Below are 13587 nucleotides of genomic sequence, written 5' to 3'. Positions count from 1 at the left end.
CGCCTCGCTCTGAGGGGAGAGCTGCCCTGAGTGTGACCGACACAGCGACACTGCCTGAGTGTGCAGAGAGCCTTAGCACCTCGCTTTGAGAGGGGGGAGCTGCTGCTGCCCCTCGGGTTGTATCTGAAACTTGAAGACAATTTACATCACATCACAACACTTAGCTCCCCACACAGATCACTGCAGCACAAACATCCAGCTCACACGCTTGCCCCCAGTGCCAGCCTCTGAGAATGCCAGCGACGCAGTGGTGTGTTAATAAATACCAATGTGGTGACAAGGTGGAACTGAATTTAATGGCCAATAAATCCCAGCAGCAGAGGGCTTGGATTTCATTACATGTGCCCCAGTTTTTATTTTAAACTAAGCTGCCACCACACGCTGTACCTGCCCTCAGGGTCCAGGCCCAGCAACTGGGGCTTGCTGGCACTGGAGAGCAGTGGGCTGCCAGCACTGTGGCAGTGACAGAGCAGACGAGGGTTTGCCTGGACACAGCAGGAGCATGTCTCTTTAAAGGGTCCCTGGTGATCTGTTCTTCCAGGAAACACAGAGGCTGGCTCTGCCCACGGGGGCAACAGTCCAAAGGAACATGAACCTATGCCGGCGAAAGGCAGGGCCCTGAACTGCCCCAAGACCTCCCTGCCCCCGACAGAGGATGGGGGAGTCCCTGGGCTAGGGTCTGTTCATAGCACGTCATCTCTGGGGATGACGGGCAGGCAGAGCCCACCCAAGCAATGACAGGGGCCCTGGCTGGGAAGCCAAACACAGACCCACATGAGGGCTGCTCCCCTGGTCACACCAACCCCAGAGCTGCATGTGCATGGGGCAGGAGGAGGGAAACAGCCTGGGCACGGCCACATCCTGCTTTGCCTGTGAGCCACCTCCATGCCATGATCAACCTGGCCAAGAGGATGGCGGCTCGCCCTGAGGCCAGGCACTCTCAGCCCTCGGTGGGCAGCACTAAGGGGACAAGGCAATGGCTGAACCCACTGGCAGGTCTCCGAGTGCCCTGCACTGGCAGGTGGGTCCATCCTCCCGCTGAGCCCGAGCCAGGCGTGGGGGCTGGGCAGGGCTCAGTCCAACAGCACCTGGCCCAGCTCCCCCTTGCGGAAGGTGCGCAGGAGCTCATAGGCGGCTGCAGGATAGTCGGGCGCAATCACGTTCACGTCCCCTACAAGAGAAGGCAAAGGCTGTAAGTGAGGGGGGAGCTCATGGCCCAGCCCCTCGATGGGTTCCAGACTGTACAGACACTGCCCCAAAAGCAGGCCAAGAGGGAGGGGAGGGAAAGGAGCTAGCTCTGGCTGGTCCCTGGGCGCTGCACGGCCCTGGCTCCATGCAAAGGGCACAAGAGGCTCCCCCACAACACACCAGGGCTCAGAGATCCTCCCTCCCCCCACCCACAGTCACCAGCCTCCATCGCCCCAACGGGCAACTCCTGCCAGCCCCCACTGCCCGTCCTCGTGCCAGTCCCACGCCCTGGCCACACCTCTTGAGGCGATCACGCTGAACAGAGGGTCTGAGTCGGCAGCAGCTGGGGCCCTCCTACCCCACCCCGCGCACCTTCAGGCTGGGGCACTCCCCCAGCACCTCCAGCCAGCAGTGGGTGGGGCATTCCTCTTCTCTCCCCCACCCACCCAGCTAGGGGGCTCCCTTGTCCTCCCCTCCCCCCTTGGAATCTCCAGGTGGCATGGGCACAGCACTTAGCCACCTCCCGCCAGGTTCTCTGCCCAGTATTGGGGGGCCACCCCACCCCCAGCTGGCTCTCACCCGTCCCCCCACGGGGTCCCAGGCCTGCAGGGGCACTCACCTGTCCCTGTGAGCACCTTCACTTTGTGCTTCTTGCCCAGATTCAGTGCCACCCGCTTGAGCACGCTCTCGATGTCATCACTGGGCTCTCCCAGCCCATAGCGCTCCACGTAGCTGTGCCAGGGCAGCGAGAGCGGGTTAGCACCAAAGGGCAGGGGCAGAAGCACCAGCCAGGTCAGGGCAAAGGGCAGCTTTCCTTGTGCAGAGCACCTCACCCAGGGGCCGCAGCGCTCAGGGTGCTCTGGAGCGTGCAGAGGGATGGTGTGGCTGCAATGCATGCAGTGCCTGCTCTGGGGTACGGCCAGCACCCTCCATGCCCCGGCTGACCAGCCAGCCGCATAGAAGACAGGCCCCATGGCCCTCTGGGCTCCTTTCGGCCCCATCAGTCACCCGAGCAGCTCTACCACCACCTCCTAGAGACCGCAGGGATTTCTGCACATTCCTACCTGTGCGGTGTCCCCAGCTGCCACTCTACAAGGGCGGCTGCCAGTGCTGGCTGGCTACGGGGCCTCAGGCAGTGAACACCTTGCTGCTCTGGCGTGGGGCAGCAGGGCTGATACCTGCCCTTTCTAGGCAGGAGCTTTCACTGGCAAAGCCACCCAGAAGCCCCTGCAGACCCGCTGTCAAGGAGGCTGGCTGTCCCTTTCAAGCCATGAGCGCTGGGCCTCCCAGCGGCCAGAAGAGAGCACTGAAGGCACCAGCAAAGTACAGCAGAGCTTCAGCTGATTCTGGGACAAGAGCTGCATTTTGTTCAACAGGTACCAGCTCTTGCCGAGGCTTTAGGCCTCAGCCAAGCACAGACAAATTCACTGCTGGAAACGAGGTCTGTTTCCCCTGTGCGTCAGTACGGCCAAGGTGGGTACTGAACTTAGACTTTTATGAAATGTCTGAAAGTTGCTGCTCACATCAATCACACTTGTAATATCTTTATTACATGATCTAAGATAAATAAGCTTTTGCTTTGTAACCGTAAACTGTTTGCGCTCTGGAATGGTGAGCCTTGCAGGAGGGATGTCTCCTGCCCAGAAGGCAGGGCTATCAAAACTAAATGAGCCATTGTGGAACATCACAATACAAAGACTTTGTTGATTGTCCCTTCCACACCCATAAAGAGGCCACAAAGGAAATAAAAATAGCGAACGAGAAAAACGTGCATCTCATTTGACTCTCCCAGGACTGGAGCCACAAAACAGAAGCAGAGATCCGCAGGGTCAACCTGGGTTAAACATTCTGTGCTGACAGATCACTACAGCTCTGTCACCTTTAAAAACCATAGGCACACATCATGTGTGTCTATACGGTTGCCTGCTTTAACCTTCTAAGAGCTCTAGCATTTCTTTTCCTAATTAATGCATCATTCATTAGTTTACCATAGGCTTGGCTACAAGTGTTGTCTTTGGCATGAGATCTGAGGTACAAACGGGACTAGCAGCAACCCAAATCTTGTGTGATATTTGATGTAGAGCAACCAGCCTTCATGAAGTCCAGCTTGCCTGGGTGGCAAGACAGACCGGAGAGCCCAAGGGGACTGTCTGTGACTCCACAGTAAGGTTGTTCTAGTTCTTCAGTTCACACTTGTTACTGGGTTGGTGCAATCTAATTAGAGACCATATTACCAGCCTGGGGTGTCGCCCTGCTTTTGACAGTCTGCCCTGAGGTTGGCCCTCAAAGTCATGCAGCGTGACACTCTGCATATGACACGTTCTGGGCACCACTCCATCTCCTACAGCCCCTCCTGGCAGCTCAGTGCGGGGGCACCGCCAGCCAGGCTCACATCAGGAGCGGACAGACCCTCCGCTCTGGCAAGGAGTGCCCCCGCTGCAGGAGCTTCCCTGCCAATGGTGTGCACAAGAGCAGACTCCAAGCAAGAGCTGAGAGGTGGCACTGGGGAGACATGGGCAGGAGCCAGCCCCCACAACCAGGGAAGACCCTGGGGTCTCAATGCATGAGCCCAGCCAGCTCCACCCCATGACCCCACAGCAGCCAGGTGCTCAGGAAGTGCTCACCTGAACTGCTGCTGCTTGTTCAGGGTGTACAGCAGGTAGTCGGCCATGACGTCCTCGCCCACCAGGTGGTCCCGGATGGCCCCTATAAGAGACAGAGCAAAGCCTGAGTGCCATCCATGCAGGGCAGAGGCCAAGAGACAGCCCCTCTGCACTGGCCTGGGAGCTGTGCCTCGACCCCTCTCCCACAGGGCTCCAGGGCTCAGGGGCCGGCTTGGCCAACCTGAGACTGTGTGCACAGGGCACCTCCAAGGCGCTGCTCCCGCGGGGCCACCCTGGGCACAGCCAGGCTCCAGCCCACAGCGCCAGGCACAGTATGGAGGCAGCCACTGGCCTAGTAAGAACTCCCCAGGGTGGGGAGATGGGCCATTCCTACTGAGCTCTAGAGCCCACAGTGCCCCCCTCAAGCCCCAGCAGCTGATCTGGATGTTCACCAGCTGCAGCTCACAGTCAGTATGGCCAGGCGGGGGAGAGGGCCAGGGCAGACAGCTGGGCTGGAGCACATGCGCTGGGTGATGCTCCCTCCTCCAGACAGCTGGGAGCAGTAGCCTGTCCCGAGCTGGGCTCCTCAGGGTAGGGGACAGGCAGTGGCTCTGGCCCAAGCACCCAACAACAACAACAACAAGTCTCAAGGCAGGACCCACGCTGCCTCCACAACTCCCTGCTGCCTGGGTGGAGCGTGCCTCCCTCCCCCACACCCTGCCCGCGATCATGAGTTCCGGGGATTCCTCTCTCAGCCCCAGCCGAGTAAGGACAGGCCCTGGCCAGAAGCAGCTGCAGCTCCAAAGCCCTTCTCACCGCACAGGGCCAGCTTCATGCCCGTCTCCACGCTCTCTATTCTCGGAGCCAGCACTCCAGGCGTGTCCAGCAGGTACATAAGGGGCCTCTCAGAGACCTAGACAGGCGGAAGCAGGCTTGTTATGAGGCCGTACGGGTCGGAGAGCAGAGTCCAAAGCAGCACTCTGAACAGCACCGGCACGAACGGAGGGGACGCTGGCACTTCCGAACCGACCCCCCCCCCCACCAGCTGGCTTGGGAACGGCACGACGACTCTGTGCTCCACCAGCCCAGGGAAGAGACTCTGTGGAGCACAAACACTGGCACTGGAAATGGCCCATTACAACCAGGCACCCCAGCTCCGCCCCAGAGGGTCCCTCCAGTAACCTGCCAGCAGCCCAAGGGCCAAAGCAAAGCACAAAGCAGGGCAGAGCCCAGCCCCCTCCTACCCGGGTCACCCGCAAAGAACCAACTGGGCTGGCGCTGTCCAGGACCTGTCCTGGCAGGCAAAGAGGCCCAGGAAGGTTCCGCACCAGGTGTGGGGTCCTGGCACTTTGGCTCTGCTGGGGGGGATGAATGGAGGTGGGTTCGGAGCTCCCAGCCCTTATCCAAATGGGTGGGATGCTGAATCCTTAGAGAGCTCTCCCCCAACACCCCTGGGGCTGCTGGAGGGGCCCCAATCGTCAGACAGTCTGCATAAACATCGCCTCCCTCCTGATGCCAGCAGGTCTTCTAGAGCCAGTTAAGAGGGGGCCCGAACCTAGGGTCACTTCCTTTAAAGGTGACCTTTACCAGCAGTGCAGTTTGCAGAGACTACAGATCCTGGCATGCACTTCATTACAGCCCTGGGGACCTGGCCAAACAGTCCCTGGGACCCAGCCCCATACTCTAGCACTATGGAGCGACTGGGAGGCCTTGCCCGGAGAACACAACCAGGCAGTGCCCCACGGTTACTTTGAAAGCTACCAATGTTGTGTTGTCCCAGGGGTCTCTTAACCCAGCCACCTTCTGACCATTTCAATTGAATGGCTACTGGCCTCACGCAGCCCCTCGCACTGTGCACACACTAGCTACACAATGCAAGCGCACACACCTCTGCCCATGGCCAGTACAGCGCCCCGGCCGGCCATGCTCAGGGGCACAGCTCCCAAGGATAGTACCTGGATTCGGGTAAGCACGGCCTTGGTGATCCCCGGCTCGCCACCCACGGGGGACGCTTTCCCTTCAGGAAAAGGAGAGGCCCAGTCAGCTGGAGAAGGAAGGCTCACTCTGGCCTGGCCTGCTCCCAGGGCAGTGACAGAGCTTTGCCACTGGCCTCACGGTGCAGGGGTGGGCCCTGTGCATACCCAAGAGGTCTCCCAGCCATCCCCCTGACTGGTGTGCCTCATGGGACTGAGGCCCCGTTCAGCCAGCACCTGTTCCCCAGAGAACTCCCTGGTTTCTCTCTTGCTGCTCCTAAGGGAGCTCTGCCAGCCCCTCTGCATCCCTCATCGAACTTCACAGCAACGGCAGAGCAGCTGCAGAGAGGGGAACAAGGGCCCAGCTCCCCCTGCTGCTTCCGGGGCCTCCCAGCTAAACACTGGCTAAGCCCAGCCCTGCTCAGCTTGGGTCACTGAACAGCCAGGGAAAAGATGCAGCATGCAGGGCCAGTTCAGCAGTTGGGAGAGCCAGTTCCCTGCAGGAGAGGGTTGAACCACTAGGAGGTCTGATGAACCCGCCCTACGGCCACCTCAAAGCCCCCAGCCCTCCAGGGATTTGTGACCCACAGGCAGGGGGTGCTCTCCCCCCGAACCGAGGGGCGCAATGGAAAGGCACACAAGGAAGTACCCTTTTTGAGATGCAGCCTCCGCATGGAGTTGATAAGGGAGGATTTCCCCACATTGGGCACCCCAATCACCATGATGCAGTACTCCACGTTCTGGAACAACAGAAAGGGAGATGGATGAGATGCCCCCTCCCTCGGCAGCAATGCCAGGCAGCACCGCGCCATGCTCCCCTTCCCACCCAGCCAGGCCCCAGATCTGCCAGCTGGCACCACACCAGGCTCCCCGTCCCGTTCAGCCGGCCCCCTCCACACACCAGGCAGGGCAGAGCTAACAACAGGAGTCTGGAAGTGTCAAGGCAGATTAATTTGGATCTGCATGGAAACCACGAAAGTCATAAACCAGACATGCCAGGGAATGGAGGCTCGCACAGTTCATTACACTCCTGGCTTCAGCGCAGCCTCGGAGAGACCAGCTGGAAGCCCAGGCCACCAGTGGAATGTTTCCATCTGAAGAGAGAAGCCAGACTCTTCTCCCACTCAGACCGTGGAAAACCAGATTCACTCCACTGGAGTCAGCTGCTCAGCACTGACTCTCGCGTAACTAGGAGCAAGACTGAGCCCCAGGAGCTGAGTGCATGCTGGGGGCCCTGCAGCCATCAGAGCACTGTAACTCCCGCTGGCTCCCGTGGGGACAGAGGGCGCTCAGCACTGAGAACCAGGACCTCTTCAGGTGCCATCTACACGTCTAATGTGTGTGCAGGTTCCCAATCAGTGTGTCCAGCTGGACAAGCCCTTTGCCCATGTGGGGAACTGGGCAGCAGTGTGGGGGTCTCACTCACACACTTGCCCCATTCTCACTCTGGCCCATTAGCTGACCTCAGCTCTCTGGTAGCGCTGGCTGCTGCTGACCAGATCCGTGATGAGAGGGATGACCTGCAAGGCAATACAAAGACAGATGTTAAGCAAAGCACTGGTGGCTTTGTCCTGAGAGGGTAGTAACCTGCCGTTAGATTCCCTGGCTAGCACAGTGCTGATATGAGAAGCCAGGCAGAATTCACTGGCAGGACAGGCGTGTCTCCTGCTGCAACTCACCAGCTAGTGGGAAATCCAGGGACTTCTCTGCAGCTAGCCTGTACTTTAACACAAATTTAAGTGGCAACTGCTTCCAAATGAAGGTGCTAACAGGATGGACAGAGACACAGTGGGGTGAGCCCTTCCTAGCCAGCTTTCACTTCCAGGTGTGTTCAGAGAACAACTAATGCACAGCTTTAATGCATGCAAAGCAGGGGATGTTCACACTGGGGTGGTTTTGTTCCACATAAAAGGCAGACTCTCCTCTGCCCTCCAAAGGGTGGATGCCAACTGATACCGAGCTCCTTCTGCATGCACAGATCTTCCACTGGCAGGGCAGAATATGGGAGCTGAGGACTCCCCTGCAGGTCTGAGAGAAGCGTTTGGCCACAGATGTGGCTGCATGAGCATTAGTGTCATTTTAACAACATTTAAAAGAATCAAACCTTGACCCCGATGTCCCTGGCACGAGTGCTCAGATCCTACTTCTGCATGTACTGCAACGGCCATGCCCACCACTAGGGCACTGCTCAGAAAAGCACGCTGTACCGATGCCAGCAGGCAGTGCTGCCTAGTGGTCTCTCAGCAAGCCTAGGGGAAGGTGCACTCAATGTACGAGTAAAGAGATGCTCTTTCTAATTGCCAGCACCACAAACTCCCCTGGGCTGAGAGATTCAAGCTGGGCTCTTAGATCTGAAGTCAACAATTCCGAGGTGGCATCAGCTAAAGCGGAATCCTGTAGTAAAAACGTAGGGCAGTCACTAATGGGACCTGATCTCACTGAGGCGCCCGGGGCGCTGAACAGCTGAGCGCAGCGCAGCTTGCCCTCAGCTCCAAGCAGTCACATTGTAGAGCGGACACACACCGAAAGGAACTGCTGTTAGAAGAGACAGGGGCTGTTACCTTCTTGACATTTTCATCTTTCACGCAGTTTGTGAAGAGGGTGTTTTTGAGCCCTTCCTGCTCCAAGCGCGTCAGAATTCTCTAGCAAGAAATGAGAGAGATTTCCATGTTAGAGAATGCAGTGGCCCACGGTGACCCCTTGCCCCAGTCACACAGGGCAAAATGACGGTGAGGTTGCTCAGGCTGGAGCTAACTGGGGTGAAGTGTGCTGTAGCCATCTGCTCTGAGTTACCATTTGCAGAGAAGACACAATGCTAAAACACAAACATCTGTTCAGCTCCCCACTACCTGTCTGGAAACCATGAATGCTGGCCAGCTCAGAAAAGCAGACAGGCTCCTGTGGGTGCCCCCCCTGCTCTATGCCTCCCTTTCCCTATCAGTAGAATGGGGATGACAACACTCAGCCAACACACCATAGCTCACAGGGATGCGGTGAGGACCAGGGAGCGTTACATGGCCATGCTATCTACAATGGAGACTGCAGGCTGAATCCAGGATCGTTCAGCCAAGCGAGGACAAGGGGTATATGACAACAATGACAATTCCACTGCCTCTGCCACACAAGGACCCCAGCCCCATGGTGCCTCTACCCTGGCCCGGAGGGCAGCTCTCTGGCCTTAGCCTCACTGCTAGACTGCCGAGAAGACAGTGTGCAAAGGGATGGTTCAAACACGGAGCTAGTGGCAGATCAAGCCAGCAGCAAGGGTGCCCCACACAGGTCACTGAACAGCCAGGTACCACCAGTGGGGATTACTGCCAGCTGGGTGAAGGAGACGCCCATGGGGAACCTCTCTCCCCCACTGCACCCACTGTGTGGCTGGGGGCCCCTAGCTGGACGGTCTCTGTAAAGAGCTGCAGCTGGCTCAGGCCCTGTAAAGACGTGGCCTGTTTGACAGTCGGGGGTGTTGGATCTCCTTAGCGCCATCTTGATGGAATGCTGGCCGCATCCTGCATCCGCAGCCTAGCGCTGGGAGATGGAGGACTAAAGGAAGAGGGAACAAGGGATGTTGATGAACTGAAAGCCATACTTAATACCTCCCCATTTCAAACACTTCAACTATTTTTTCTTTTCTTCTGGATCTTTATTAAAAGAATGTTTCATGGTGTATTTGCCATGGCACTAAGCTGAGGCCTCTGTATACCAAACTCTGAACCTTGTTTAACACTGTTTAACGTTGGGTTCTGTTAACACATTTGGCCTATAGATCTATCTGCATTTATACAACGGATCAATGGACCCGTGGACTGGTGCCAGGGCCTCCCCTGCCAGCAGCTTGACCGGACCACGCTCTCAATAGAAACCCCAATTCTCCTGTGATAACAGGAAATACAACTGCACAAGGCTCCTTGTAACTGATGGGCATTGCCTATGATAACTCCAGAAAACCTGCTGCCCTGCTCGGAGGTGCCATGTGGTTAGTACCATCAGGGCAGGTCTATACTTAAAACGCTGCAGCGCTTTAGTGAAGACGCTACTATGCAAACAGGGGAGCTTCTCCCACCGGCATAACTAACCCACCGCTGTGAGGCGCACTAGCTAAACCAACGGGAGAAGCCCTCCTATCGACATAGAGCTGTGTGCAAAGGGGGTTAGGTCTGTATGACTGTGTTGCTCAGGGTGTGGATTTTTCATGCCTGAGCCACATAGTTATACCACTGTACGATTGCAATGTAGACCTGGCCTCAGCCCAAACATTTACTTTAGATTACAAGAAATTGCATCAGTGAATTAAACGGGAGGATGGTTGTGAAGAGTGGGAGGAGAAAGACTTTAAACTCGGTTCTTACTGCTTTGTGAGTCAGATCAGCCAGGTCCATTTTGTTCAGTACAAGCAGATGAGGTCTGATTCCCAGGGCTTCCTGGAAGGCCGGGTTCCGGCCCGAGAATGGGATGTGCCACCGTTAAGAAAGCCAAACAACTGAGATACCCACAGTGACGGGAAAGGGCCCAGCCTGCAGAACTCTGCCCCATCGGAAACAAACTCTCACCTCTCAAACTCACAAGGCAGGCTCCTGCAGCCCTGTTAGCACACCGTGCCACTGCAAGAATCATAGACTATCAGGGTTGGAAGGGACCTCAGGAGGTCATCTAGTCCAAACCCCTGCTCAAAGCAGGACCAAGCCCCAACCAAATCATCCCAGCCAGGGCTTTGTCAAGCCTGACCTGAAAAACCTCACAGGAAGGAGATTCCACCACCTCCCTAGGTAACCCATTCCAGTGCTTCGCCACCCTCCTAGTGAAAAAGTTTTTCCTAATATCCAACCTGAATCTCCCCCACTGCAACTTGAGACCATTATGCCTCATTCTGTCATCTGGTATGACAGAGAAGTCTAGATCCATCCTCTTTGGAACCCCCTTTCAGGTAGTTAGAAGCAGCTATCAAATCCCCCCCTCATTCTTCTCTTCTGCAGACTAAACAATCCCAGTTCCCTCAGCCTCTCCTCATAAGTCATGTGCTCCAGCCCCCTAATCATTTTTATTGCTCTCCGCTGGACTCTTTCCAATTTTTCCACATCCTTCTTGTGTGGGGCCCAAAACTGGACACAGTACTCCAGATGAGGCCTCACCAATGCTGAATAGAGGGGAATGATCACATCCCTTGATCTGCTGGCAATACTCCTACTTATACAGCCCAAAATGCCATTAGCCTTCTTGGCAACTTCTTGTCCACTGTAACCCTTAGGTCCTTTTCTGCAGAACTGCTGCCGAGCTGTTCAGTCCCAGCATGGGTGCACGGGATTCTCCCGTCCTAAGTGCAGGACTCTGCACTTGTCCTTGTTGAACTGCATCAGATTTCTTTTGGCGCAATCCTCTAATCTGTCTAGGTCCCTCTGTACCCTATCCCTACCTTCCAGCATATCTACTACTCCTCCCAGTTTAGTGTCATCTGCAAACTTGCTGAGGGTGCAGTCCATGCCATCCTCCAGGTCATTAATGAAGATATTGAACAAATATTTCAGGGAGGGAGGCAGTGGGGACTGAAGTGAGGACATTGCAGTGCAGTGCAATGGGGACCGGCTTTGGGAGGACATTGCAGCCCAGGGGCTACACAAGGTGCTGCACAGGGGGGCAGGGCTGCAGCCAGGCCACCTGCTCCAGCCACTGAAGGATATTCGGGCATCGTGCACCTCGATAAGGCAGTCCACCTTGCGCAGCCTCTCCTTCATCCGCCGCAGGCCTGCCGAAGTGGAGCCAGGTCAGCTGTGCCCACCAAGCCTGGCCGCCAGGGGAAGGGACTGGCTCAGCCCCGCCAGTGCTGCCCGCAGCTCGGGCCAGGCCCCGGGCAGATGCCCCGCAGGCCTGGCCTGAGCCTGCCTGGCCATAATAAGGCGCCTGCAGGAGCCGGGACTTCCAGCGGGACCCCAAATATCGCGAGAGCCGGTGAGGCCACGGCTACCGCCTTTGAAATGCGGCAAGTCCGGTCCCCCCGCAGCCCGGCAAGCCCCGCCCCGCCCCCCGGGCACGCTTAGTCCCTGGAGAGCGACGAGACCCCCCCGCGGACCGATCACATCGGGTCCCCCCCCCGGACTCAAACCCGCTGCTCGGGGCTGGGGCGGGCTCCCGCGTACGCTGCGGAGGGGGGCGCGGCAGGCTCCGCAGCGGGCACAGAGGCGGCTCCCCCCCCCCGCCGGGCGATGGGAGAACAAGCGAGCCCCACGTCACAATAAGCCGGCAGATGACACGGTTCCTGTGGCAAATCCCTGAGCCGGCCCGGGGCCCCCCGGGGCAGAGCGCCGGAGCCCAGCCCCGCACCTTTGGCCATGTGCCCGGGGAACCAGGCGGCCACGTCCCGGCCGCCGAAATCGAAGCGCTCCCGCCAGGCCCGCAGCGCGCCCGCCGCCAGCCGCATCCCGCCGCCGGAACCCACCAGCCGCCACTGGGAGCGACCCGGAGCGCGCAACCCGCAACCCCCCCCTCCAGCCAGCTTCCGGTTCCGGCCGCTCACAGAGCCCGCCCCCAGACCGCTCAGCCGAGCCGGGAGTAACGGGAGGAGCCAAGACGTCACGACCAGATCAGCGCCCCGATAACCCTTCCACCAGCGGGGATCCCTCATCGCCCAGCAACAAGGCCGTCATAGGCGCATCTGGCCCCGCCCCTGCCCGAACGCTGCGGGCCCGCGCTGTGGTGTGACCCCATTGGGGGCCCGGCTATGTGACGCAGATGTTAGGGGCGGGGCTTTGTATGTGTGTGGGAGGGGTTGGCGCGCATACGCTATTAGGGCGGGGCTTTGTCGGGGGCGGGCCAATGGTGGCTGCGCGTGTGTTGCCGGAAGCGGCCGAAGGTGAGACGGCGGCGCGGGCGCTGCAGTTCCGTGACCTGGAGGGGCCGGGCGGGCTGGTACCGGGGGACGGGCTGTTTCCGGTGGGCACGGCGAGGGCAGCCGGTTCCGGCGGCCAGGGCCGGGCGGGCTGGAACCGGGGCCAGTACTGCGGGTGGGCTGGGGCCGGGGGTGGTAGCGGGGCAAGGCAGGGTCCGGACCGCTGCTCCCGCGCACACTCTCTCTGTCTCTCTCCCCAGGCAGCGATGGCAGAGCCGCAGCGTGAGAGGCAGCCCGGGTGTGGCACAAGGAGCACGGACTCGGCCCCTGGCCTGCCGGGGACATCCCCCCCCGCTGGGACAGCAGCCCCTGCAGCTCCCCTCGCCGGGGTAGCGCCCCCTGGGCCAGGCCTAAGCCCCCCTCCCAGGGCCGCTCCCCCCGTGGCGCCCCCTGCCATGGCATCACCACCTGGGCCAGGCCCAAGCCCCCCTCCCAGGGCCGCTCCCCCCACTCCGTCTGAAACAATATCCCCCAAGCCGGCTGAGGAAACGCCCGTGCTGCTGGATGACGTGCGATACCAGATCGCATGCACCAACTGGTACTAGAGCTGTCCAGCGCCACAGCATCTGGAGGGCAAGTCCCAGACCCCGGTGTGCCAGGCACCCAGGGATACAGATGGGCTCCATGTCGTCCCCAGGAGCACCTGTGTCACTGTCCCCCTTGAAGATGACATCCTGCATACTGCTGCATCTGATGCTTTGAATAAAGAGCCAGGGTCAAAGCTGCTGAGTTCCTGCTCTTCTCTCCTGCTACTAAGCTCCCAGTTCTACCAGCCTTCACGCTGATATCCCCAAATCACCAGGACAGCGACCCTGGCCGTAACCATGGGGCTTTACTCTCTCCCCTCACCCACAGAAACTTTCCTTCCCAAGGGGCCATATCCCCTCTCTCCCCCATGCACACGTGTCCTGCCTTCTTGTGCTTTGTACGCTAACAGAGCACG

General features: G+C 58.7%; 1 protein-coding gene and 1 long non-coding RNA gene across 2 annotated transcripts; one reads left to right on the top strand and one right to left on the bottom strand.

The window, feature by feature from the left end:
• Window positions 1–274: 274 nt before the first annotated feature.
• On the bottom strand, window positions 275–12477 carry MTG1 (mitochondrial ribosome associated GTPase 1). Its single transcript, XM_073353098.1, has 11 exons — window positions 12080–12477; window positions 11440–11504; window positions 10114–10218; window positions 8326–8406; window positions 7228–7284; window positions 6414–6504; window positions 5747–5808; window positions 4608–4704; window positions 3813–3894; window positions 1808–1920; window positions 275–1171 (listed from the first exon to the last, which is right to left on the bottom strand). The coding sequence occupies exons 1-11, from the start codon at window positions 12378–12380 to the stop codon at window positions 1074–1076; spliced, it is 1152 nt and encodes a 383-aa protein (XP_073209199.1). The 5' UTR covers window positions 12381–12477; the 3' UTR covers window positions 275–1073.
• Window positions 11368–13373, top strand: LOC140914668 (uncharacterized). The gene is made up of 2 exons (XR_012159935.1): window positions 11368–12608; window positions 12845–13373. It is a non-coding gene; the product is annotated as an uncharacterized lncRNA (long non-coding RNA).
• The last annotated feature ends 214 nt before the right edge of the window (window positions 13374–13587 follow it).

Source organism: Lepidochelys kempii, chromosome 7 (assembly GCF_965140265.1).
Source record: "Lepidochelys kempii isolate rLepKem1 chromosome 7, rLepKem1.hap2, whole genome shotgun sequence".
Classification (NCBI taxonomy): Eukaryota; Metazoa; Chordata; order Testudines; family Cheloniidae; genus Lepidochelys; species Lepidochelys kempii.
This window is presented reverse-complemented; position numbering and strand designations above follow the sequence as displayed.